The sequence below is a fragment of the Heterodontus francisci genome, chromosome 2 (assembly GCF_036365525.1).
Source record: "Heterodontus francisci isolate sHetFra1 chromosome 2, sHetFra1.hap1, whole genome shotgun sequence".
NCBI lineage: Eukaryota > Metazoa > Chordata > Chondrichthyes > Heterodontiformes > Heterodontidae > Heterodontus > Heterodontus francisci.
The window spans coordinates 200,355,947-200,383,290 of record NC_090372.1 but is presented as its reverse complement, the minus strand read 5'-3'; the positions used below and the strand labels follow the sequence as shown (position 1 = coordinate 200,383,290).

General features: G+C 43.0%; 1 protein-coding gene across 2 annotated transcripts in view; it reads left to right on the top strand.

Annotated features, from left to right (window-relative positions):
- The window catches only part of dpp6a (dipeptidyl-peptidase 6a), a 1,544,902-nt gene that overhangs the window by 883,584 nt on the left and 633,974 nt on the right, over nucleotides 1-27,344 (top strand). For both annotated transcript variants that reach the window (XM_068015021.1, XM_068015020.1), the window contains exon 2: nucleotides 5,339-5,453. In XM_068015021.1, coding sequence (XP_067871122.1) covers nucleotides 5,339-5,453 — 115 coding nt within the window. The remainder of the gene's footprint in view (nucleotides 1-5,338; nucleotides 5,454-27,344) is intronic.

Below are 27,344 nucleotides of genomic sequence, written 5' to 3'. Positions count from 1 at the left end.
GTGGTTGACTCATTTAATTGTATAAAATAAAGGGTACAATTCTAAACCGGGTGCAGGAGTAGAGAGACCTGGGTGTATATGTGCATAAGTCATTGAAGGTGGTAGGACAGGTTGAGAGAGCTGTTAATAAAGCATACAGTATCCTGGGCTTTATTAATAGGGGCATAGAGTACAAGAGGAAGTTATGTTTAACTTATATAAGACATTAGTTCGGCCTCAGCTGGAGTATTGCATCCAGTTCTGGGCATCACACTTTAGGAAAGATGTGAGGGCATTGGAGAGAGTGCAGAAAAGATTCATGAGAATGGTTCCAGGGATGAGGAACTTCAGTTATTAAGATAGATTTGGAGAAGTTGGGACTGTTTTCCTTGGAGAAAAGAAGGCTGAGAGGTGATTTGATAGAGGTATTCAAAATCATGAGGGGTCTGAACAGAGTAAATAGGGAGAAACTGTTACCATTTGTGAAAGGATCGAGGGCGGCACAGTGGCGCAGTGGTTAGCACCGCAGCCTCACAGCCCCAGGGACCCGGGTTCGATTCCGGGTACTGCCTGTGTGGAGTTTGCAAGTTCTCCCTGTGTCTGCGTGGGTTTTCTCCGGGTGCTCCGGTTTCCTCCCACAAGCCAAAAGACTTGCAGGTTGATAGGTAAAATTGGCCATTATAAATTGTCACTAGTATAGGTAGGTGGTAGGGAAATATAGGGACAGGTGGGGATGTTTGGTAGGAATATGGGATTAGTGTAGGATTAGTATAAATGGGTGGTTGATGTTCGGCACAGATGTTCAGTGGGCCAAAGGGCCTGTTTCAGTGCTGGATCTCTAATCTAAACGAGAGGGCACAGATTTAAAGTAATGGGTAAGAGATGCAAAAGTGACATGAGGAAAAACTTTTTCACGTAGTGAGTGGTTAAGGTCTGGAATGGGCTGCCTGAGAATGTGGTAGAGCCAGGTTTAATTGAAGCATTCAAAAGGGAATTAGACTGTTATCTGAAAAGGAAGAATGTGCAGGGTTATGGGGAGAAGTGGGGGGGGGGGGGGGGGGTGCGGTGGGTAATGGCACTAGGTGAATTGCTCTTTCGGAGAAGCAGTGTGGACATGATGGGCCGAATGGCCTCCTTCTGCACTGTAACAATTCTGTGATTCTGTGACTCTTAACTGCTCTCCAAAGCAGTCTGGCAAGCCACTCAGTTGTATCAAACAGTACCACCACTTTCCTAAGGTGGCTAGGCATGGGAACACCATCACCTCCAAGCTGCCTCCAAGTCATACACCATCCTGGCTTGGGCATAAATGGCTGTTCCTTCATCGTTGCTGTGTCAGATATTTGGAACTCCCTACCTAACAGCACTGTGGGAGTACCTTCACCACATGGATTGCAGTGGTTCAAGAAGTCGGCCCAGCACCACCTTCTCCAGGGCAATTAGGGATGGGCAATATATGCTGGCTGTCCCATTCGGAGAATGCATATTAAAAAATTCACAGGATATTCAGTCATGTCATTATTTCAGCTTTGAAAATCAGATCTCACTGCCCGCCATATAGTGCTCTTTCTCTCTCTCTCTGCATATTTAAATTGCAGAAGTGTTGTTTTACAAGAATCGGAGCTAGGACCATTCTTGTCTGCCATTTCCACAAACGATTTGGACTCAAGTATCAGAAGTACAATTTCAAAATTTGCGGATGACGCCAGATGGGGGATTTAGTTAATATAGAGGAGGACTGTGACAACAGACAGGAAGACATTAATAATCTTGCAGAATGAACATGTAATTGGCAAATGAACTTCAATATAGATAAATGTGAGATGGTACATTTTGATAGGAAGAATAAGGAAGCCCAATATTCCTTGGAAAATAAGTATCTAAATGGGGTAGAGGAGCAGTGGTAGCTAGAAGTACAGGTACAACAATTGCTAAAAATAGTCACACAAATTGCTAAAAGTAGCCACACAAGTTAATAAGGCCATAAATAAAGCAAACATAGCACTGGGGTTTATTTCTAGAGAGATAGAATTGAAAAGCAGAGAAATTATGTTAAACTTGTACAGAACCTTGGTTCAACCACATTTGGCATATTGCGAACAGTTCTGGTCTCCATATTGTAAAAAAGTTATGGAGGCACTGGAGAAGTTGCAAAAGAGATTTAGTGGGATGATACCAGAATTAAGAGGTTATAACTATCAAGAAAGATTGAACAAGCTGAGCTCCTTTCTCTGGGGAAGAGAAAACTGAGGGGTGACCTGATTGATGTCTTCAAGAGGGTTTGATGAGGTAGATGTAGAGAAGATGTTTCTACTTGCAGAGGAGACCAGAACTATGAGCCATAAATATAAGATAGTCACTAATAAATCCATTAGGAAATTCAGGAGAAACTTCTTTATCCGGAGAGTGGCTAGAATGTGGGACTTGCAACCACAAGGAGCAGTTGAGGCAACTAGCATAGATGCATTTAAGGGGAAGCTCAATAAACACATTAAAGAGAAAGGAATAGAAGGATATGTTGATGGGGTTAGATGAGAAAGGTCAGGAGGAGGCTTGTGTGGAGCATAAACTGGCATGGAGCTGTTGGGATGAATGGAGTCTTTCTGTGTTGTAAGTACTATGCAATACTATGTAATATGATGTAACTGTCAAAAAGTAATATAGAGCCTCTGCACGAATGTGATTGAGTCTCTAATAAACCTAATTTAGAAGCTCAGTGATCAGAGCACGAACCACCTTGTGATTCATTTCCTACATCCCCTCAAATGGTCTGAAAAATAGTTTTTCATCTGAAGTAATAATGCATCATGTTTTCCTCCCGCTGAATAAATCATCATTCTTAAAATGATTTAGCACCTGGCTCTGTTTTTTGTTCAACACGCCAACCGCCTCAGTAATTAGGGCGAGTTAATACAGCACCACCAGTTGGACAAACGTCTACATTTGTTGCACGTTCTGTGATCTGTGGCCCAGGTTGTGCAATTTTACATTTAAAAATAAATCAGAGGGAGTGAAAATCCCACTTCCTAAGCCGATATGAGAGATAACAACTCAGTTGCTCCAGCTATAATTCCCTCCGCTCCAATCCCAGATACAGGCCACAGGCTCGATTTAATGCGTGAAGAGATCTTAAAAGTAACTCAAGACTTGAATCAGCTGCAACATTTCTTTAGTGAGATGGAGATGCAGATACAAAAACAAAATCAGTCAAAATCAGGCAGACCACCTGTACCTGCTTATTTAAAAATTAACTTAGTGGAACCCTTCATGTTTTTAAAAAAAGTTCATTCTGGCTCTCATTACACCATCTCCAACACTAACCGATTCTTCCCTAGGATCTCAGAACTGTGAGGCTGCTTGTTTCTTAGTCCCTCCTTATTTCTGCTAATTTTCAGCTTCCAAAACCCCAAGCTTGTTTATTACTTGTTTATAAACCCCAAGTTTATTACTTCTTGATTTACCTGTCTTCTGCCTTCCCTTTTCCAGTCTTGATGGCCTGTGGCTCTTGAACCCTCACCTCCATTCCTCAATAAAAAACATAACAAAATGGACTTAGCAGAGGTGTTGGCTTCAACACTGTACTCGGCAAAATCCTAGTTTTATTAATGCATAGAGAAGAGCTAGAAAAATTCAGTAATACTGTTCAACATGCTTCCAGCTGTATTGTTATGTGCAGTTCATCAGTCAGGAGAATGTGCTATTCATGAAGACAGTGCCCCTTTAAGTAGTGTGCAAGGACTGAGAGAAATACATATGTAAAATTTTCCTAATTCACATAGCAAGGCTCTCTGATCGATCACAACCACTGATATACATTAACTCATTTCAATGGCTCAAACCCTTGCTTTATAATATACTTTTATAGCTGATAAGGAAGACATATTGTGCATACAGTATGTAATATTAACAGTGTAAAATTGATGATAAATGCATTACTAGTACACGTTAGAGGTTATTTTACTCATTGTACTTCCCATTAAACTCTACGAGCTAGGTTAAGTACAGTGTGTCTTGGGCCACTGGAGACAACCAAAACAGGTGGTGTATTCTGCTGAGTTCAACAAAGGTCAGGAACAAAGCAGTAGTAAAATAAGACTGTTTAATTTAGACTGCGAACATCGTACTATTTTACATTTAATACTAAGACAGACTGCAAAGGAATGATTTCTTGAAGGTGCAGTTTGATAAAGCTGTTCTGAATCACCAGGGAAAGGATGATTAGGTGATTTCAGTGACCTGGGGTGATTCCTGCATGTGCGTGGATATTGGATGAGGAAAGGATCAGGCTAATACACTTGAATTCTCCGTCTAGGCCTTGAAAATAAAATGTGATCACCTGCGTGAGGTGCTAGAGGGCAACCAGTGCTTGGGAAACCATATGGCAGCTTAATCTGACACCTCCAGTGGAGGAGGAACAGTTAGAGGAGGCAGGGAGGAAAGCAGGAACAATAAAGCAGCACGTTTTGCAGACAACAAGGGTGGGAGACCTTGATCTGCCGCATTGAGGCTGTTCTGGGTGCCGTGTGATCAGCGAGTGCTCCGAATCGATAGGCCCGAGCAGCAATGGAGATTGGTCTTCAAGTCTCATTAACTTGATGTGAACTGCCAGCCACTGATAGTGCCTCCACAGGCAGCTCTCCCGAGCAAAGAGATCAACGCCTGCCTGCCTGCCTGCCTGACTGGCAGCAGTCCTTAGCTCAGTCATGGGATGAAGGATTTGGAGCAGGGTAGTGGGTGGTGGGTGTGATAGCAACTCCTACAGAGTCACAAAAACATTGCTGTTGCTCCTGGCTCTATAGGAACATGTTTTTTATCTAACATTTTTTTTAAAGTTGCCTTTTGTTGGGGACCACAGGGAGCTGATGAAGAATCACGAGCAGGGTCCTTCAGCAGGTATCGCGCTCCTAATTTACATACTCAAGGGGACTAATGCACGTTTTGGCTTCTGCCTAGATCACCCAAAAAAGAAAGGACCCCAGAAATTTAGCAGTGGAACCAAAACCTAAGCAGCCCGTCCATTGCAAAAATGTTTTCTGTCGGTTTTACACACGAATAAATGTTTACCACATTGACTACCTGCTTTTAAGTGCAGTTGTATATAGCGTGTGCAATTTTTAATCATGTCACAATCTGGTCCAAATATAAGATCCGTGTAACACAAAAGCAAAATACTGCAGATGCTAGAAATCAGAAACAAAATCAGAAACAATATCAGAAAATGCTGGAAATACTCAGGTCAGGCAGCATCTGTCGAGAGAAAAACAGAGTTAACGTTTCATGTCCGTATGACCCTTTGTATAAGATGTGCGTAATATGTCTGCCATTGGTTATTAATCAATGACGCTGTTTTCTTCTACAGGAGCTGGTGGGGAGTAATCCTCCTCAGAGAAACTGGAAGGGGATAGCAATTGCACTTCTCGTTATCCTGGTCATCTGTTCCCTCATTGTAACATCGGTTATCCTCCTTACTCCAGGTAGGCAACTTTATTATTTAATTTCTCTGTGAGAAGCATAGTTTGGTCAGGTTCCCAATTTGGAAGGAATATGCATGTCGTTATAAGGCAGCAAACTTCTATGGGATTTCTATGCTTTATATGATGGTGCCCAGTCCCAAATACCCCATGGAAGATGAACCTAAAAGAAAAAAAACGTATGGATTTATATAGGTATCTGTTTCCATACAATTAATTACTTTTCAGCACAGTGACTTTTGTTATGTTGACACATGCAGCAGCCAAATAGTACACATGAACAGCAGAGATAAATGACTGGAAAGAAGAATTGTTCTAGCTGCTAAGTTACATTTCTTCAGCAGCTTCCACATCCTCAGGATGCTCCAGATCACTTCACAGCCAAGGAATCTCTCTTTGACGTGTAGTTATTGTTGCTCTGTAAGCAGATATGGCAGATAATTTTCACACAGTAATGTCACACAAACAGCAGTGAGATAAATGACCAGTTAGTCCAGATGAAGGACCTCAGGAGAGCTCCCCTGCTCTTCTTTGAATAGTCCCATGGGATTCTGAACAAGTAGATAGGATATTGGTTTAACATCTCACCTGAAAAGCACTCCTTCAGTACTGCATGATGTGTCAAGCTAAATTATCTGTTCAAGTCCGGCAGCAGGGCTGGAACTCATGATATGTTGTAAATGTGTTACCGCTGAGCCAAGCTGATACTTGAATTGCAAGCACATTCGTTTAGAATGCATTTGCAGTGTGGCTAGAGACAACAACTGGAGCAATTTTCTATCTCACCTCACCCTCTGTTCTTGTTTGACTGGCAGGACTCAAGGAAATCTCCTTCTTCCTTTCCAAATAATGTTATAGGATCTTGAACATCCAGCTGTAACCAGCAGAACATGTAGATAAGGTCTTGGTTTACCATTTTATCAGAAGAGTAGCACCTTCTGAGAATGCAGGACTCATGGCAGTCAATTTGCACACAAACAAGTCACATAAACAGCAATGAAGTAATGACTGGATAACCTGTTGGTTGATGGTTAACTGCTGATCAGGGTACCAGGAGAACTCCCAAATAGTGGCACAACATCTTTTATATCCTTTTGAAGGATAGCACCTCCAGCAGCACTCCCTCAGAACTGCACTGGAGTCTCTGCTGAGATTACAAACTCAAATTTACTGGAGTGGAACTTGAACTCACAATCTTTAACTCATTTGTATAATACCACAGAGCCAAAGCTGACACATTCCCCAGTTTGCCACCAACTAAATAAAGCTGACACTGATTGTAGATTCAGGCTGAAATGCTTGTTTACTGTGATATCTGAAAAAACTTAAAATTTGTTTTTGATCTTCTGAAAGCTGCTTCTGGTACTGAGGCAGAGAATAGTGTTGTCTGCAATTTCAGACAACAACATAACACAGGTTAGCAAAACAATGGAAAAGAACACGAAAGAATGCTCAATTCAATTCACAGTGTATTTACACCTTCAGCAACATTGAATAAGTGTTTTCGCAAGATTCCTTTGTCACATTAATGGATCGTTTTATTACGGTGTTACCAAAACAAAAAGCAGCGTGAGGCTCAAATGTTTTGCACTGAGAATTGGATTAGCAGCACTAAAGTAAATCGTGGCTGAGGGAGAGTGTGATTTCAGTGCATACAAAAAAATCTTCACACTTGCTTTCCAACAACAAATGTCATCACCATGATCATTTTGAATTAATGACAGCATTCGGAGACCTGCTCCAGGTATTTAAAAAAAAGTAAGGTCAAGGACAACATAAGAGTGACAGTTATTTGGAAAAGTACCTGTTTCAAGATCTTTCCCATCACTTTAAATAAACACATTTTTTTCACAATTAAGATTAATGAATCATTATAACATTAAAGCAGTTTTGCAGCTGTGTGTTGATTGGTTCTCAGTGTTAACATTTGCTGACTGTGTGTTTGTATATCACAAGGAACTCCTACGCATTTGATGGTACCATCTGCATTTTCCTTCTGCCCCTATCTTCCGCACAGATTTTCAAAACTAGTATTATTGAAGAAAGATTGGAAATCCAAGCATTATTAATAGGATTTTTTCTCAAATAGTAAAAAATGTGATTGATTATTAAAAACAGAATTTTTTGGCATTTTAGAGATTTTGTTTTAGTTGAGCTGGGAGCCTGTTACTTTCAGTCATAAAGCAAATTACAGCTACTGAGAAATGCGAACAGGTAACATTTCCTTTGATCTATTATGGAGCACACATTCTGTCTGGGGACACACCACACATGTCTAAGCCAGAGAATTTAGGTACAGGCTAGAAAGAGCCAAGATTTATGGATCCCCCAAGTGTGTCAAGGGCACTGCTTCAGTTTGATTACTTGTGCATTAGTAAGATCATTCAGCCCATCTTAAGGTCTCCATGAAGAACAATTCTACATTTCTCCCATTGCTGCACCTAATATTTTCTTAAATAATTTAGAGGTTTTTATTTCCACTACTCTTTGCAGAAGTCCATTTCAAGTGTTGATCATTCCCTGTGTAGAGAGGAACTTCCTGACATTGGTCTTGGAGCTAACTTTTAAGTATGGATCTGTATGCTCCTTGTCCTGCTCTCACTGTCCAGCTAAAACCATGCAATCTTTACCAACACATGATACTGCTAATTTTGTCCAGCTATGACCACTTTAGTCAGTAAGGCTTGCAAGGTTGTATAGAGCTGAGTGAGGAAAAATATGACTGTGCCTGGATTGACATTTTTGAGGGTAAGACAAATAAACTGGGACTGGCTGCTTATTGCCCTGGAGTCCCGTAGACCTGTCTGGTGTAGCTATCAAATTATTCCAGCAATCGAACTCAGAGTGTGTTGCCTCTGAGTCTGCTTCTGGTTTTCACAGCCAATTTATCTCAGCACCTCTAAAGCTTAATCTGAATAACATTTGTGTCACACAAGTGCCAGCAATGACCATCTCCAACAAGAGAGAGTCTAACCATCTCCCCATGATGTTCAATGGCATAATCATCACTGAATCCCCCACTATCAACATCCTGGGGGTTACCATTGACCAGAAACTGAACTGGAGTAGCTATATAAACACCGTGGCTACAAGAGCAGGTCAGAGGCTAGGAATCCTGCGGCGACTAACCCATCTCCTGATTCCCCATCATCTACAAGGCACAAGTCAGGAGTGTGATGGAATACTCTCCACTTGCCTGGATGGGTGCAGCACCAACAACACTCAAGAAGCTCGACACCATTCAGGGCAAAGCAGCCCACTTGATTGGCACCCCATCCACCACCTTTAAAATTCACGCCCTCCATCACCGACGCACATTGTCAGCAGTATGTACCATCTACAAGATGCACTGCAGCAACACACCAAGGCTCCTTAGACAGCACCTTCCAAAGCCGCAACCCCTACCACCTAGAAGGACAAGGGCACCAGATGCATGGTAACACCACCTGCTCCGCCTGTTCCCCTCCAAGCCACACACCATTCTGACTTGGAACTATATCGCCGTTCCCACACTGTCGCTGGGTCAAAATCCTGGAACTCCCTTCCTAACAGCGCTGTTGGTGTATCTACCCCACATGGACTGCAGTGGTTTTATTTTTTATTTTAAAAAATTTATTTAGAGATACAGCACTGAAACAGGCCCTTCAGCCCACTGAGTCTGTGCCGACCAACAACCACCCATTTATACTAATCCTACATTAACCCCATATTCTCTACCACATCCCCACCATTCTCCTACCACCTACCTACACTAGGGGCAATTTACAATGGCCAATTTACCTATCAACCTGCAAGTCTTTGGCTGTGGGAGGAAACCGGAGCACCCGGCGGAAACCCACGCAGACACAGGGATAACTTGCAAACTCCGCACAGGCAAGGACCCAGAACTGAACCCGGGTCGCTGGAGCTGTGAGGCTGTGGTGCTAATCACTGCGCCACTAATCACTGTGCCACCTTCTCAAGGGCAATTTGGGTTGGGCGATAAATGCTGGTCTAGCCAGCGATGCCCACATCTCAAGAATGAATTAAAAAAAACATCTCGGAGGGACACCTGATTTGAGGTATTATTTAACCCTGCTGAACTTTGCCCTTTGGGCATGAGGTACAAATCACTCTGTTTACACACTGCAGTCTAAAACCCGCACTCAGATCTGAAACCATCAGGTTCTGGGCATTTCATAGTCAGGCCTGGAGGTCAAAACAAGCTGCTGTTAACTCTGTTTGTGCAGCATCCTTAGCACAAAGCAGCAACTGCTTCATAGTTATGCTGACGATGACGTTTGAACACACCCTGGGGGGCTGTCACAAGACCTTAACTTGGATTTTTGTGGGATGTGGGCATCACTGGCTAGGCCAGCATTTATTGCCCATCCCTAATTGCCCTTGAACTGAGTGGCTTGCTAGCCCATTTCAGAGGGTTTTTTAAAAAAAGAGTCACTCCACATTGCTGTGACTCTGGAGTCACATGTCAGCCAGACCAGGTAAGGATGGCAGATTTCCTTCCTTAAAGGACATTAGTGAACCAGATGGGTTTTTACAACAATCGACATTAGACTAGCTTTTAATTCTAGATTTATTCTTTGAATTCAAATTTCACTATCTGCCGTGGTGGGATTTGAACCCAGGTCCCTAGAACATTAGACTGGGCTCTGGATTACTGGTCTCGTGACATTACCACTACACCACCATGATGTGGGCACTGATGTCTCTGGCCGGTGAGATTCATCCCTGGACTCCCTGCTTGAATTTAACCCTTTGAATCAGAGTTCATGCAGACTGAGCCTGATTTCCAAAGAAAATCATTGGAAAATCCTCATTGCAAGAGATTGAACTTTTCCCAGTAAGGCAGTATTTTAAGCTGCTGGCCACATGCCAGAGTTTTTTTTTCAGTTCTGATGAAAGATCACAGACCTGAAATGTTAACTCTTTTTCACTGTCTCCAGATGTTGCCAGACCTGCTGAGTTCTTCCAGCATTTTCTGTTTTTATTTCAGATTTCCAGAATCCACAGTATTTCACTTTTGTCATGCAGGCCCCCACCTGCCAAGAATGATGGGTATTAATTTCGCCACAGGGACATTCAATTTCAAATTGTTGCTGGAAAGAAAAGAAGGCCTATTACAAGGGCTGCCAGACTGGCTGGAAAGACATTTTTGCCTATTGACAGACAGTACTTGAAAGGACAAAGGGGCTATTTCCTGCTTCAATTTAAACCACAATGGACCATTGATCACCAGGTATTGTGTGTCGACGAGACGTTCAAAGGTCTGCTAGGACGAGACAATCCACAAGGCCTCAAACTTTTCCACTTTATTGTTCTGCTGCTCTTTTCTATCTCTATTTGCATGTGTGCATTGCGTCTGCATGCTAGCGTGGGCGCATTGTGTATCCGTGGACGTCAACTGAATTAGAGTTTAAGTTTTAATAAATTTCAATCTTTCTTCTTTAAACCTAGGAAAGCATGTTTGTGCTCATTTCTTTGCCTAATAATTGGAAAGCGGTGAACAAAGATTCATCAAGGGGGAGTTAAAACATGGTGTGTTTAAAATAAAACCCTGTAGCAGTAAGACCAGGTGAAGGCTGAGAGGGACCCCTAGACATCTTTCTCACCTGGTCGTAACACTCTTGTGTTGCTTTTATGCCCCCATTTCTTTTCAGCTGCAGTAAGTAAAAGCATATTTGTCACAATTTTTGTGAGTTGATGTCTGGAATAATTTAATCCATAATTTGAGTTATAAAACCAGCAGATAAACTATTCAACAGCTTGGCTGATGGACTATCGACTAGTTTCAGAGAACAGTATTATTTCATGTGGCCCTGCTGTTTATTTTGTATCTTGGTCTGCTTTACACATATTTGAAAAAATCTTTAAGGTCATATTTTGGTTATGCAGACTCTCCATTATCCACACACTCCATTATCCACACACTCCATTATCCACACACTCCATTATCCAGATACTTCATTATCCAGATATTTCATTATCCATGTACTCCATTATTCACATACTCCATTATCTACACTCTCCATTTTCCCCTGTCTCCATTCTCCAAATTCTCCATTCTCCACACTCTCCATTATCCCCACACTCTATTCTCCACACACTTCACTTTCTGCGATTCGTGCTGTGCTGATTTGGCCGTTTAGTTCAACATTTTCATTGCTTTGCTGATTGCTGCTTGATTGGATTGGACATGTTGTCCCTCTCCCAAGAAAATTCTTCAGCCTACCTCCTTTCTAATTCCAACTCCTATCTGCCTTCAATCAATGGTTTTTTGAAGAGTGCCGACTTGAGATACAGTGGGGAAAAGACAACATTTCTATTTTAGGAGCTCACTTAGCTCTTTCTCTGTTTGCTCTTGACACTTTGAGGCAAGTGATGGAATCCTTGACATCCTTAAAATGAAATTCAAGGACAGGACAACTTTGCTTTGTTCACAATCTGGCAATGCAATTTCTGTACCCAGTACATACAACAATAATTAGTCAGTGCTGTTCTTGCACTGTGCTAACACTTCCAACCATTAGTTGTAATTTTTTATATTTTCATTTTCTGTCAGGTTCTATTGTACAAGATGCATCAAAGATTATTTTTTGTTGCAACAGTATTTCATTCAGATCACATAATCTGTGTTCCACAATGTGCTGGAACTCAGCTTGACCTATTTTTTTTTCTTTACTTGAGAAAGTCCTTCACTCCTGCCTTTCCATGAAGTAAAAAGGAATATTTTTCTCAACTACTGGTGAATCTATAGGAAAGGCAGGAGTAGCAAAACAGCATATAAAGGCTGGAAACTACTGCGGGTCATAATAGCGGACAAATGTTTAGCACGGTGCTACGATGTTCCTCATGCATGTCATACAAACATGATTATCCACTCATCACCACATTAATTACTAGCCAATATTCCTTAACATAGAATTCTTACACTTCATTTTGTTTACAATATTGTATGATATGGTCTCTACATTATAAAAGGGATATAGAACCAGTGGAGAAGGTGCAACAAGATTTACAAGTATGGTACAGGAATTGAGAGATTATACCTATCAGGAAAGGCTAAACAGGCTCAGGCTCTTTACTCCAGGAAAGAGAAGGCTGAGAGGTAACCTGGTAGAGGTCTTTAAGATTATGAAAGAGTTTGATAAGGTAGACATTGAGATGTTTCCACTTGTTAGAGGAGACCAAAAGTAAGGCCAATAAATCTAAAATAGACACTAATGAATCTATTGGTGAATTCAGAAGAAATTTCTTTACCCCAATGAGTGGCTAGAATGTGGAGCTCACTTCCACAAAGCATAGTTGAAATGACTAGCATAGATTTGAGTGAGGTAGTGAAGTTTGAATAATGCTTCTAGAACCATATACCAGCAAAGGATCAACACCAAAGAGGAGGAAAGGGGAGGAAATTAATCAAAAGTATTAGATTTTTAAAAAAAAAAGATGAAGAAAAGACTGCACAGCTTCCCCCAACAACTGGATTTCTTCTGAATGCCACCATTCTCTAATCTCTTGAATTATTCTTTTAAATAATGAAGCAGAGCTGAATGTTATATGCTTTCTTAACAGTGTAGTAAAAAATTCTTGACCGAATTCTTAAAGGGGTTATTTATTTTCTTATCTGTTTAAATTCATTTCATTTGTTTAGAAACACATGGTGTAACATGAATTATATAATTGGACCACTTTCAGATGGCCTCTTTGTGACTCATAATGCAGGGCTGGTCAGCTCAGTCAAAAACAAAAGTTTACCAAACACATGAAAACAGCACTTTGAGGATGAATGAAAAATGTAATGAACCACAAATAGCAAGTAAAGCAGACTGGGGGAGGGGGGTAAGGATTGGGAGGTGGTTGTGGGGAGGGAGATGGTGTGCGTACTTAATCACAGATGGCAATCTTCAGCCAATTTGATTCACTCCACGTGATATCAAGAAACGGCTGAAGGCACTGTAAACTGCAAAGGCCCTGACAACATCCTGGCAATAGTACTGAAGACTTGTGCTCCAGAACTGGCTGGACCCCTTGCCAAGCTGTTCCAGTACAGCTACAACATCTACCTGACAATGTGGAAAATTGCCCAGATATGTCCTAGCCACAAAAAGTAGGACAAATCCAATCCGGTCAATTACCGTCCCATCAACCCCTCGATCATCAGCTAAGTGATGGAAGGTGTCGTCGACAGTGCTATCAGGCGGCACTTAAACAGCAATTGCCTGCTCACTGATGCTTAGTTTGGGTTCTGCCAGGGCCACTTGCCTCCTGATCTCATTACAGCCCTGAACTCAAGAGGGGGGGGGGGGGGGGGAGAGTGACTTCCCTTGACGTCAAGGCAACATTTGACTGAGTGTGACATCAAGGAGCCCTGGCAAAATTGAAGTCAATGGGAATCAAGGGGAAAACTCTCCACTGGTGGAGTCATAGCTAGCACAAAGAAAGATGGTTGTGGTTGTTGGAGTCCAATCATCTCAGTCGCAGGACATCACTGCAGGAGTTCCTCAGGGTAGTGTCCTAGGCCAATCTATCTTCAGCTGCTTCATTAATAACCTTCCCTCCATCAGAAGATCAGAAGTGGAGACGTTCGCTGATAACTGCACATGTTCAGTGCCAATCACAACTTCCCAGATACTGAAGCAGTCCGTGTCCATGTGCAGTGAGACCTGCAACGCATTCAGGCTTGGACTGATAAATGGCAAGTAACATTCGTGCCACACAAGTACCAGGCAATGACCATCTCCAACAAGACAGAATCTAACCATCTCCCCTTGACATTCAATGGCATGACTATTGCTGAATCCCCCACTATCGACATTCAATGGCATGAATATTGCTGAATCCCCCACTATTGACATCCTGGGGGTTACCATTGACCAGAAACTGAACTGGATCAGCCATGTAAATACTGTGTCTACAAGAGCAGGTCAGAGACTGGGAATTCTGAAGCGAGTAACTCATCTCCTGTCCACCATCTACAAGGCACAAGTCAGGAATGTGAAGGAATACTCTCCACTTGCCTGGATGGGTGCAGCTCCAACAATGTTCAAGAAGCTCAACATCATCCAGGACAAAGCAGTCTCCTTGATTGGCACCCCATCCACCAACTTAAACTTTCACTCCCTCCACCACCAATGCACAGTGGTAGCATTGTTCACCATATACAAGATGCACCGCAGCAACTCACCACGCCTCCTTTGACAGGACTTTCCAAATCCGTGACCTCTACCATCTAGAAGGATAAGGGCAGCTGATACATGGGAACACCACCATCTGCAAGTTCCTGTCTAAGCCACATGCCATCAACTATATCACTGTTCCTTCGCTGTTGCTGGATCAAAATCCTGAAACTCCCTTCCTAACAGCACTGTGGGAGTACCCACATCAGATGGACTGCAGTGGTTCAAGAAGATGGCTCAACACCACCACCTCAAGGGCAATTAGGGATGGGCAACAAATGCTGGCCTTGCCAGTGACGCCCATATCCCATAAAAGCATTTTAAAAAATCACATATAATATTGAAGAGCAGTTCTCTAACCAGGGGTGCTTACTTCTTTATCAAGCAGACAGTGTAGAAGCTCTATGAAAAAGCCACCAGAGTAAAGGACTAAAACAGGTATGTCTATTTGACCATTTTAACATTTGGGAGACCACAACAACAACAACAGGTATTTAACCTTGTGAAACATCCCAAGGCCCTTCACAGGAGGTAGCAAACGAAACTTGACACCAAGCCATAAAATATGATATTAGGACTGGTGACCAAAAGCTTGGTCAAAGAGGTTAGTCTTAAGGACCATTTTAAAGGAGGAGAAAGAGAGTATGAGAGATTTAGGGAGGGAATTCCACGACTGCCGATTCCCATATAAGGTAGATATGTTCCTTTTTGCCTCATAGGCTGTTCTTAATTAATATGTCTTCCTATGTAAAAAACGATTCTATTGATAGGAGCAAGGAAGGCCATATATAATTTAGTTTAGAAAATATATTAATTTTAAATAACAATGTTCCACACAAGCAGATTTGGATTGTATGCTCACTACAAAGAGTAGACTTTGACTTTATGCTATGATGTGAAAAGGCTGAAAGTAAATTGGCAGCCCATTTAAAATCTCTCCTGATTTTTTTTATTTCCAGTGACTTCAGGCTCACAGTTTGAAGTCCTGGGAAGGGATAGTTCAGAGTCAAAGAGAGTCCGACAAACCTTAAAGGTCAAGTCACACAGGTTCTGTGGTTTTAATTAAATTAGTTCTTGCTGTGCCAAGAGCAGGCAACAGTGTCTTTGATGTTAATAGGAATTGTAACCAGAAATGGAACCCATGCAGAGCTGGAGAATAAGCATGATTTGTACAGTTTGGCTGACACTGATCTCTCCTGTCATACCTTTATGGGCAGTAATGTGAGTGTGATAGTTTCCAAATGAATCAATTGTACCATCATGAACCTAAATCCAATTCATGTTCCAATCATATCATCAACCCCAAGGCAAAGCCATAAAACCAGAATATTGATTCAGACATCACTTTTACTGGAGATTGAGTGTATGAATGGTACTATCTGTGATGTATGGCCTACTCTCTCCCAGAACTTGCAACTATATTTAAGGTACATTCTTCACCTTGGCATTGTCTGCAGTACTTGGCAGGGAACCTTTTCTAAATTTCCCTGCAACGCCCTCATAAAATTATCAGAAGAGCAAACAACTGTACTCAACCAGCCCACTTAGAAGAGGGGTTCTCAAAACCTGTATCACCTGCCAGAATCATGCCTACATCAGGTATGATACTGGACGAGCAACCCAGTGCCATTACCACTAATCTACTGTACCCTTAAATTAATGTCCTTCAGGGAAGGGGACCTGTCCTGACCTACATATGACTCTGTCTCCACAGTATCCACCAGTGGATGCGGTATATTTGGATTTTCAGAAGGCTTTAGATAAGGTGCCACACAGGAAGATAGTAAGCAAAATTAGAGCACATGGGATTAGGGGTAATATACTGGTATGGATTGAGAATTGGTTAACGGACAGGAAACAAACAGTAGGAATAAATGGATCATTCTCAGGTTGGCAGGCTGTAACTGATGGGGTATTGCAAGAGCTTGGGCCCCAGCTATATTTCAATGATTTGGTTGAGGGGAACAAATGTAATATTTCCAAGTTTTCTGATGCAACAAAACTAGGTGGGAATGTGAATTGTGAGGGAGGATGCAAAGAGGCTTCAAGAGAATTTAGACAAGCTAAGTGAGTGGGCAAGAACATGGCAGACGGAATATAATGTGGAAAAATGTGAAGTTATCCACTTTGGTAGGAAAAACAGAAATGCAGAGTATTTCTGAAATGGTGAGAGGTTGGGAAGTGTTGATGTCCAAAGGGACCTGTGTGTCCTTTTTCATAAATCACTGAAAGCTAACATCCAGGTGCAGCAAGCAACTAGGAAGGTAAATGGTATGTTGGCCTTTATTGCAAGAGGATTTGAGGACAGGAGTAAAGAAGTATTGCTACAATTGTATAGAGCCTTGGTGAGACTGCACTTGGAGTATTGTGTACAGTTTTTGTCTTATCTAAGGAAGGATATACTTGCTATAGAGGCGGGTTTACCAAACTAATTCCTGGGATGGCTGGATGGTCCTATGAGGAGAGATTGAGGAGACTGAGCCTATATTCTCCAGAGTTTAGAAGAATGAGAGGTGATCTCATTGAAACATACAAAATTCTTACAGGGCTTGATAGGGTACGAGCATAAGAACATAGGAATTAGGAGCAGGAGTAGGCTCAAGCCTTCTCCGCCATTCAACAAGATCATGGCAGATCTGATTGTAACCTCAACTCCACATTCCTGCCTACCCCCGATAACCTTTCACCCTCTTGCTTATCAAGAATCTAGCCACCTCTACCTTGAAAATATTCAGACTCTGCTTCCACCACCTTTTGAGGAAGAGAGTTCAAAAGATTCACGACCCTCTGAGAGAAATAATTTCTCACCATCTCTGTCTTTAAATGGGCGACCCCTTATTTTTAAACAGTGACCCCTAGTTCCAGATTCTTCCAGCAGAGGAAACATCCTTTCCACATCGACCCTGTCAAGATTTCTCAGGATCTTATATGTTTCAATCAAGTCGCATCTTACTCTTCTAAACTATAGCTGGTACAAGTCTAGCCTGCCCAACCTTTCCTCCTAAGACAACCCGTCCATTCCAGGTATTAGTCTAGTAAACTTGCTCTGAACTGCTTCTAACGCATTTACATTCTTCCTAAATAAGGAGACCAATACTGTACACAGTATTCCAGATGTGGTCTCACCAATGCCCTGTATAACTGAAGCATAACCTCCCTACTTTTGTATTCGATTTCCTCGCAATAAACGATAACATTCTATTAGCTAGAGGAAGGATGTTTCCACTGGCTGGGGTGGTCTAGAACCAAGGGGCACAGTCTCAGAATAAGAGGTAGGCCATTTAGTACTGTGATGAGCAGGAATTTCTTCACTCAGAGGGTGGTGAATCTTTGGAATTCTCCACCCCAGAGGGCTGTGAAGGCTCAGTCATTGAGTATATTCAAGACAGAGATCGATAGATTTCGAGATATTAAAAATATCAAGGGATATGTGGAGAGTGTGGGAAAATGGCGTTGAGGTAGATCAGCCATGTTGAATGGTGGAGCAGTCTCGAGGGGCTGAATGGACTACTCCTGCACTTATTTCCTATGTTACAATGGGCTGGATTTTAAGGACCCGCCCGCCACCCATTACGTGTATTTGACCCTGTCTCCCCCTCAACCCCCCTGCACTGACAAACTTACCTCTTCCCTCCTCCCCACCAGTGTGGCGCCATGTTTCCCCGGACGGGGATCTGAAGGCGCGTGAGTGCTGGCCTCCGTGGCCCTCAAGGTTGGAGGTAAATGTATTTAAATTTATTAATTTTCTCGACTTAAATTGTGGTCCTCTCGCCCAGTGGTGGGGTGGGGTGGGGGGGATGGGGGGGTGGCGCTGCCACGGAGCCTCACCACCACCGGGAGGATTGGGCTGGGCCCTGCCATGGCAGGCCTCATCCAGAGCCATCTGCAGGCACCCCTCCGCCACAGATCATGATGTCGAGGGCTTGTTAAAATCCAGCCCGATGTGTTTGGTTGCGTCTTAATGCCTTCAGAGCAACAAGAGTTAGGCAATAAATTCTGTCTTGCCGCATCACCCACGTCATGTGGAAAAAATATAAAAGGATGCTGGCACAATCTCATCAGATCTTTTTAAGAAAACAGCAGAAAAATATATGAAGTATTGGAAGATATAGAGATTTTGGGGAGAGCAGGGCAATTAATCAGTTTGGATTTTTCCAGGAAAGGATCTGCACTGATGAAATGGCCCAAATGGTGTCCTTCTGTGCTGCATGGTTCTACAGTTCTAGGTTTATCACACAGCTCTGTGAAAAGCAGGAACTTTTTTTTTTATTCTTTGATGGGATAGGGCATCATTACTGCTTTCAATTCCAGATTTTTGGGAATTAGTTGAATGCAATTCCTACAACTGCCACAGTGGGATTTGAAACCCTGTCCTCCCACCCCATGCATTAGCCTAGGCCTCTAGATTACTAGTCCAGTGACATTACCACTAAGCTATTGTCAATCCATTAAACTTGATAGTTGAAACATGCTTCTTCAATTGTTATTCAGTCTCCTGATTTGAGCTCCCACTAACGTGGGCTGAATTTTACTGGCCCCTCGACGCTGCCAGTCGCAGCATGGGGGGCCGGTAAAATATCGCGGGGAGAGGCCCGCCTCGACCCGCAACATTGAGAAGGACCCGCTGCATATTACCGGCGGTGGGGGGCACCTCAGTGAGGCACCCCCGCACCCCCCCCCCCCGGATGCCTGGCGGTGGGCCCGTCATCTGCATATTTAGATTGACAGTAATGATATTCAAATGAACTTACCTGCCAATTTTACGGCCTCCATTCAGCCTTCGCGCGCCTTCAGAACTCCGCATGGAGTTCCAAGCTGAGAACCTGGTGGGGAGGAGTGGGTATTAAAAATTTCAGGGCGGGAGGTGTGGAGGAGCAGCAAGATTAATTTTTATTGGATGTGGGGATGGTGGGAAGGGTTTACAGAACAAATATTGTAAGTTTAGGATGTAAAGTTCGGGTAGGGGAAAAGGAATGTGTTGGTCATTTCGGACATTGAAATGACCATTGAGGGAGTTAGGGAAGGGCCATCCACATATTTATTATTGTTTACTAACACTGGTATCAGACCCACCGGCCGTCCATGTCTCCGTTATAAAGACGTCTGCAAACGCGACATGAAATCGTGTGACATTGATCACAAGTCGTGGGAGTCAGTTGCCAGCATTCGCCAGAGCTGGCGGGCAGCCATAAAGACAGGGCTAAATTGTGGCGAGTCGAAGAGACTTAGTAGTTGGCAGGAAAAAAGACAGAGGCGCAAGGGGAGAGCCAACTGTGCAACAGCCCCAACAAACAAATTTCTCTGCAGCACCTGTGGAAGAGCCTGTCACTCCAGAATTGGCCTTTATAGCCACTCCAGGCGCTGCTTCACAAACCACTGACCACCTCCAGGCGCGTATCCATTGTCTCTCGAGATAAGGAGGCCCAAAAGAACTAACAATTTAATACTGCTGCCCGTTTAAAAATTTGAAGTAATTATAAGGGCTTAAAGCCCTTTAAAAATGGCACCAACGCCTGCGCGGTGGCACCAGATGCCATTGCCGAAGAAGCAGAGACTGCCCCTACACGTCATCGGGGTCGGGCGCTCCTCCCCCACTATTTAAATGAGCCCCTGCATGAAATATCGCGGGGGCTCTGCGGCGGCCGCTAAATGCGGGCACCCCGCCAAGTTCAAAGGGCGCAACCGCGGAGCGTGTGCCCAAATAAAATTCAGCTCACTTAGGTCTGTGAATCACTTCGTCTAATTCACTAAATTGGATAATCTGAATACCAGCAGCCTTATTGTCTGGAGTACCAGGCATAACTAATTTATATGGTGTTAGTTTGGCTTAGTTGGTCGCTTTCTTATCTTTGAATAAGAAGATTGTAGATTCAAACTCACTTCAGGAGTATTTGATAAAAAGTGAGAGCACTTTTGGTGCTCTGGCTACTAAAAAACGGATTATTCATCTCTTTGCTGCTTGTGGGATCATGCTGCATGTGAAGCAAACTGTGACTTTTGCTAACATAGCAATCACCACACCATATAAGTAATTAATTTTATCTGAAGTTATCAGTGAAGCCTTCAACATACGACATGGCATGATATAAAAACATTATATTTTATTCATTCTGTCTTTTTTATGTTGATGTTTTGGCATTGGAGCATTGAAATCTTCGAAATGCTTCCTCGTGTTTTTTCTTCCTACATTCTGTGGAGAGTTTGATTCACCAAGGTGTTATTGATTCATTAACTGTTGCAGAAGATAATTGCTGAACCATTCTGTGAGCTAGTTGTTTCTGAAGTGAAGTACTCATTTGAACATAAAACACAACAGAGTTAGAAAACACTGCTGTGTCATCTCACAAGCATAGCCGTTTGAGATGTCTGACAGGGAGAAGAATAAGACTAAAAATTCCAGTGTTTGAATTTCATAAAGATTGAGGTTTACAGCTCACTGAAGAGCAGAGGCTGTGACAATGGAGAACTCCCTTAAAGTAAGAGATGGCAAGAAGGCCTCATTAGTAACAGATGGGGTGAATAAGGTTCTACTGAAATAGCACATCATATTTAGTTCTCAGAGTATTTGTGTTATCCATCACACTACTATGTCTTCTTGATAGAATTCATATACCTCATCCTCAAGTTCAAGTTAAACTCATCAGATTGATTCAAAGGCAGAACATCCTTTTGAAATGAGCTCAAAGTGAGGAGTTACTGATGAACACATATTTATTGAGTGGCGCAGTGGTTAGCACCGCAGCCTCACAGCTCCAGCGACCCGGGTTCAATTCTGGGTACTGACTGTGCGGAGTTTGCAACTTCTCCCTGTGTCTGCGTGGGTTTCCTCCGGGTGCTCCAGTTTCCTCCCACATGCCAAAGACTTGCAGGTTGATAGGTAAATTGGCCATTATAAATTGCCACTAGTATAGGTAGGTGGTAGGGAAATATAGGGACAGGTGGGGATGTTTGGTAGGAATATGGAATTAGTGTAGGATTAGTATAAATGGGTGGTTGATGGTTGGCACAGACTCGGTGGGCTGAAGGGCCTGTTTCAGTGCTGTATCTCTAAACTAAACTAAACTAAACATATTTATTGAAATGTAGGCAAATTTGTCTTAACAGCCTTCAATAACAGAACACAGATTTTGCTGCGTTTCGTGATTCAATTATATATTGTCAGGCAAAGAGCTACGGGTCAAAAACCTGTGACTCCCATCCGAACAGAACTATGGGTGTACCGATACTAGATGGGCTGCAGCGGTTCAAGAAAGCAGCTCACCACCATCTTTTCAAGGGCAATTAGAGATGGGCAACAAATGCTGGCTTTGCCAGTGATGCACACATCTCGTGAAATAATAAAAAAAAGCTAGTTCTGAATACTGTCTGTGTAAATCAAATTGGAAAGTGGTAAACTTCCCCGATGATAAAAATATCTGGTCCAATATGGACCCAACATAGAAAAAAGTAGAAAAAGAAAAATACTGCAAATGCTGGAAATCTGAATTCAAGTTAAAGTATTAGCAGTAAACAACAGGTGTGGACTCTTCATCAGAACCAGGAAATGGAAAATAAATTAGGTCTGTTTTAGAATGGAATAAAAAGAGGGATGGGAAATGTAAGAACACTGGATTGATACCTTTACAAGAATATTCACGGACACCAGATGAATCCTTGATCTCCTCACATTAATTACTCAACAAAGACCCATCTGAGATGTACCACCCAGTCTATGTCTGGTAGTTAATGATGCCTAAATTTGTCACTTCAAACTGTCTTACCCTAACCAGTTCAGATTATATTACCAGTTGCCCTACCAAATTCCCATCCACAGCCCTGCAAGATACTGAGTAAATGACCATTATAAAAGAAGTCAGAGCTAACAATTTTTTTATCCTTAGAATCATAATTAGTCGCACTTAAGCTTTAATATTGGAACAAATAATTTGTAGGTACAGTTAATTGACAAAATCAATTCAAAGGCCGCTGGATTATATGACAGTAATTCAGCATTAACTATGTGTTGATTATAAATTGACAGTTGAGATCACTGTCTGAGATTGACATAAATTTATTTTGCAAAAGGGGAACAAGTGAATAATGCAATGCTATGCAATCAGTGCACACTAAAATCCTTCTAGCCAGCCATGGAAAATGAAGACAATGAAGAGTTGCAATAAAAAGCTCTGCTATTCTTTTGCAGAATATGTTCACATATATTTCATTTGGTCCAATCTACTTTTTCAGGAGCTGATGCTGGCTTAACTAATCCGTTGAGAATTCCAAATTGACTCAAACTTTCGAACACCTACAGCGCTGAAAGTATTCCTAAACTGTTACCAGCACTTCCTCAATTTGAAAACAGTCAACCTTCTTCTTCTTTAGACCCCTTGTCTTGAGAGACAATGGGCAAGTGCCTAGAGGTGGTCAGTGATTTGTGAAGCAGCGCCTGGAGTGGCTATAAAGGCCAATTCTCGAGCGACAGACTCTTCCACAGGCGCTGCAGATAAAATTGGTTGTCGGGGCTGTTACACAGTTGGTTCTCTCCTTGCACTTCTGTCTTTTTTCCTGCCAACTGCTAGGTCTCTTCGACTCGCCACTCTTTAGCCCCGCCTTTATGGCTGTCCGCTAGCTCTGGTCATCACTGGTAATTGACTCCCACGACTTGTGGTCAATGTCACAGGACTTCATGTCACGTTTGCAGACGTCTTTAAAGTGGAGACATGGACAGCTGGTGGGTCTGATACCACTGACGAGCTCGCTGTATAATGCGTCCTTGGGGATCCTGCCATCTTCCATGCGGCTCACATGGCCAAGCCATCTCAAGCGCCGCTGGCTGAGTAGGGTGTATATGCTGGGGATGTTGGCCGCCTCGAGGACTCCTGCATTGGAGATACAGTCCTGCCACCTGATGCCAAGGATTCTCCGGAGTCAGCGAAGATGGAATGAGCTGACATACGTTGTCCAGGCCTCGCTGCCGCAGAGCAAGGTACTGAGGACACAGGCCTGAAACACTTGGACTTTTGTGTTCCGTGTCAGTGCGCCATTTTCCCACACCCTCTTGGCCAGTCTGGACATAGCAGCGGACGCCTTTCCCATGCGCTTGTTGATTTCTGCATCGGGAGACAGGTTACTGGTGATAGTTGAGCCTTGGTAGGTGAACTCTTGAACCACTAGTCGCCAATATTGATGGATGAAGCATTTCTGACGTCCTGTCCCATGATGTTCATTTTCTTGAGGCTGATGGTTAGGCCAAATTTGTTACAGGCAACCGCAATCCTGTCGATGAGTCTCTGCAGGTACATTTCTGTGTGGGATGTTAATGCAGCATCGTCAGCAAAGAGGAATTCCCTGATAAGACATTCCGTACTTTGGCCTTAGCTCTAAGATGGGCAAGGTTGAACAACCTGCCATCTGATCCTGTGTGGAGGGAAGTTCCTTCTTCTGAAGACTTGAACGCATGTGAGAGTAACTGTGAGAAGAAGATCCCAAACAGTGTAAGTGCGAGAACACAGCCCTGTTTCACGCCACTCAGGATAGAAAAGGGGTCCGATGAGGCACCGCTTTGCTGAATTGTGCCTTTCATATTGTCATGGAATGAGATGATGATACTTCGTAGCTTTGGTGGACATCCAATCTTTGCTATAGTCGGAAGAGACGACGTCTGCTGACGAGGTCAAAGGCTTTGGTGAGATCTATGAAAGCAACGTAGTGGGGCATCTGCTGTTTGCGGCATTTCTCCTTTAGCTGGAGAAGGGAGAACAGCATGTTAATGGTGGATCTCTCTGCTCGAAAGTCGCACTGTGCCTCAGGGTAGACACGCTCAGCCAGCTTCTGGAGCCTGTTTAAAACGACTTGAGCGAAGACTTTCCCCACTATGCTGAGCAGGGAGATTCCACGGTCGTTGTTGCAGTCACCGCGGTCACCCTTGTTCTTATAGAGGGTGATGATATTGGCATCGCGCCTGTCTTGTGGTACTGCTCCCTCATCCCGGCAAAGGCAAAGGAGTTCATGGAGTGCTGAGAGTATAGCAGGCTTCGCACTCTTGATTATTTCATGGGTAATGCTGTTCTTTCCAAGGGCTTTTCCACTAGCTAGAGAATCAATAGCATCACTGAGTTCCGATTTTGTTGGCTGTTCGTCCAGCTCATCCATGACTGGCAGAGACTGGGCTGCATTTTCCCTGGAGTACAGTTCTAGGTAGTGCTCCACCCAGCAGTCCATTTGCTTGCATTGGTCAGTGATTGTTTCCCCTGATTTAGACTTGAGGGGGGGGGCGATCTTCTTGATGGTTGGCCCAAAAGTTCTCTTAATGCCATCATACATTCCTCTGATGTTTCCGGTGTCGGAGGCCAGCTGAATACGACTGCATAGGTGTTGCCAGTAGTCATTTGCACAGCGCCTGGCTGTACTTTGTGCAGCACTTCTGGCTTCTTTAAGTGCTACAGATGTTAACTCATGGGGGCTTTCTTGTAGTTCAGCAGTGCACTATGCTTAGTGGCTGTGACTGGTTCCATCTCTTCAGAGTGAGATTGAAACCAGTCTGCATTCTGCTTCTCACGTTGGCCAAAGGTGGTCATTGCTGAGTCATAGATGGCGTCTCTGTTGTGGGCCCACTTCATCTCTGCATCCTCTGTAGGAGTGTTTTGAAGGGCTTTTCCAAGTGAATTTAGTAACTTATGTAACAGCTGTGGATAAGAAATTCTGCTAGTGTTGATGCGCGGGCGGCCCTTCTGCTTGGAGTGATGTAGCTTCTTTGGTATGAGTCTAACTTTGCTGCACACCAGGGAGTGGTCGGTGTTGCAGTCCGCACTGTGGAAGCCGCGTGTGATTTGGACACTTTATAGAGGCTCGCCTTGTGACGATGAGGTCCATCTGGTGCCAACAACGTAATCTTGGGTGTCTCCATGAAACCTGGTGGCAGGGTTCAGTAAGAAAGAACGAGTTGGTGATGCAGAGGTTGTGATAGGTACACAACTCCAGCAGTCTCTGTCCATTCTCATTCATCCTTCCAATACCATAGCGCCCAAGGCAGGAAGGCCATGAGACATGGTCGGCCCCAACCCTGGCGTTAAAGTCCCCCAGCAGGAACAAATGTTCGGTATTAGGAATGCAACCACATTCAAAGATAACAAACTATCATTCACAAATCATCCAAGTCTGCGTTTGGCCAAAGGTAGCTTGGCCCTACCCTCACATAATGTTTTTGCATAGTGTTTTGTGTGGTAGAAGATTCTAGGTGCAGCTGGCTTTTAAAGTCCTTGGTACAGATTTTGCACTCAACAGCAAAGGAACGGCACTTGACATTCATCATGAGAAAAGCTGGCCACAAAGATTTAGAGGGCTATAGAGTGCAGACTTCCTAGAACCAGAGAACCATAGAAAAAGTATAGCACAGAAGGAGACCATTCAGCCCCTGGCCGAATAAACTGTCTGCCCAAACTAACCCCACCTTCCAGCACCTGGTCCATAGCCCTGCAGGTTACAGAACCTCAGGTACATGTCGAGGTACTGTTTAAAAGAATTGAGGGTCTCTGCCTCCACTACCATTCGTGGCAGCGAATTCCAGACACCCACCACCCTCTTCCTAACTTGGACAAAGATGTTTATAGAGAAGTGACAGGTCAAGACTTATAGGGGTTAGGAGGCATGACTCCTGAGATGTTATTGGTATCACTTTGGACAGGCAGTTGGGTTATGCACAGTGTTCTGAAAAGGAGTAAAAGAATCAACCTGCTAGGACAAACCCCAACTCAGCCTGTTCCAGCTCTTTGAAAAGCCTTCCAGTTTTCCATCTCTTTGAGAAGCTCTGAGAAGCAAGTGTAATAATAGAGAAATTGATGCTGCATTCCTTCTGCAAGCCCTGTCTGAAACCCCCGAAGCTGCATTTCTCCTGGAAAGCATGTCCAAACTGATCTTCAACATCGCCTGAAAAGAACTGTTCTAGGAAGATCCCAGTGACAGCCATCTACGCGTATTTGGGACACCAAACCAAAACAAAGGACAACTGACATCTTTTCATATCTTCTGTTTTATCTTCAAGAATTTGCAAGTATTTGGACAAAGTATTCTTTTTTGTCTGTTTTTTGTTTGTAACAAAGCTGTAAAAAGTAAATCTCTCTTTTTCGGTTAACCAGTGCATGTGTATGTGAGGGGCTGAGGTAAAAAGGGAACTTTTATATTTCAATCTATGTTTAATGCTTTGCTTCATTACTGGTAAGAATTGTTTTACAATAAACTGATAATTTCTTGTTTATTAAAGAAACCTGGTTGGTGTACTTCATTCTGGGATAGAAATAGAGTCTAAGATTGACCGTATCAGTAACTGGGAAAAAGTTAAATATATGTTGTAAGCTGTGGAGAAGTGGAACTAGAAAAACAGTGCACACCTCCTGCCTCGATCATAACAATATAAACTTGAGACAAACAAAAAATTGATGAGGTGCAGTTACAGGTCTGTTTATTCAGTGTTTCTGTTTCTAGCAAATTATATGCATCAAATAAATGGCTAAAAGGAAGGCTTGAAGGTATGCCATCTGTTGTCTTTATGTGAAGGTTGATATTCTTTGAGACTGGTTGAGGTGATGAGAATATTTCCTGGTGTGAATGTATTAACTGGCTTTATTTGAGCATTCCTGTCACTTGCAAAATTGCCACAATTTGGAAGTAAAATTGAAAGTGATGTTGGATTGTGGATATGGTTTGCTCAGATAGAATTACGTAGTATTTGCAGCACCAAAAC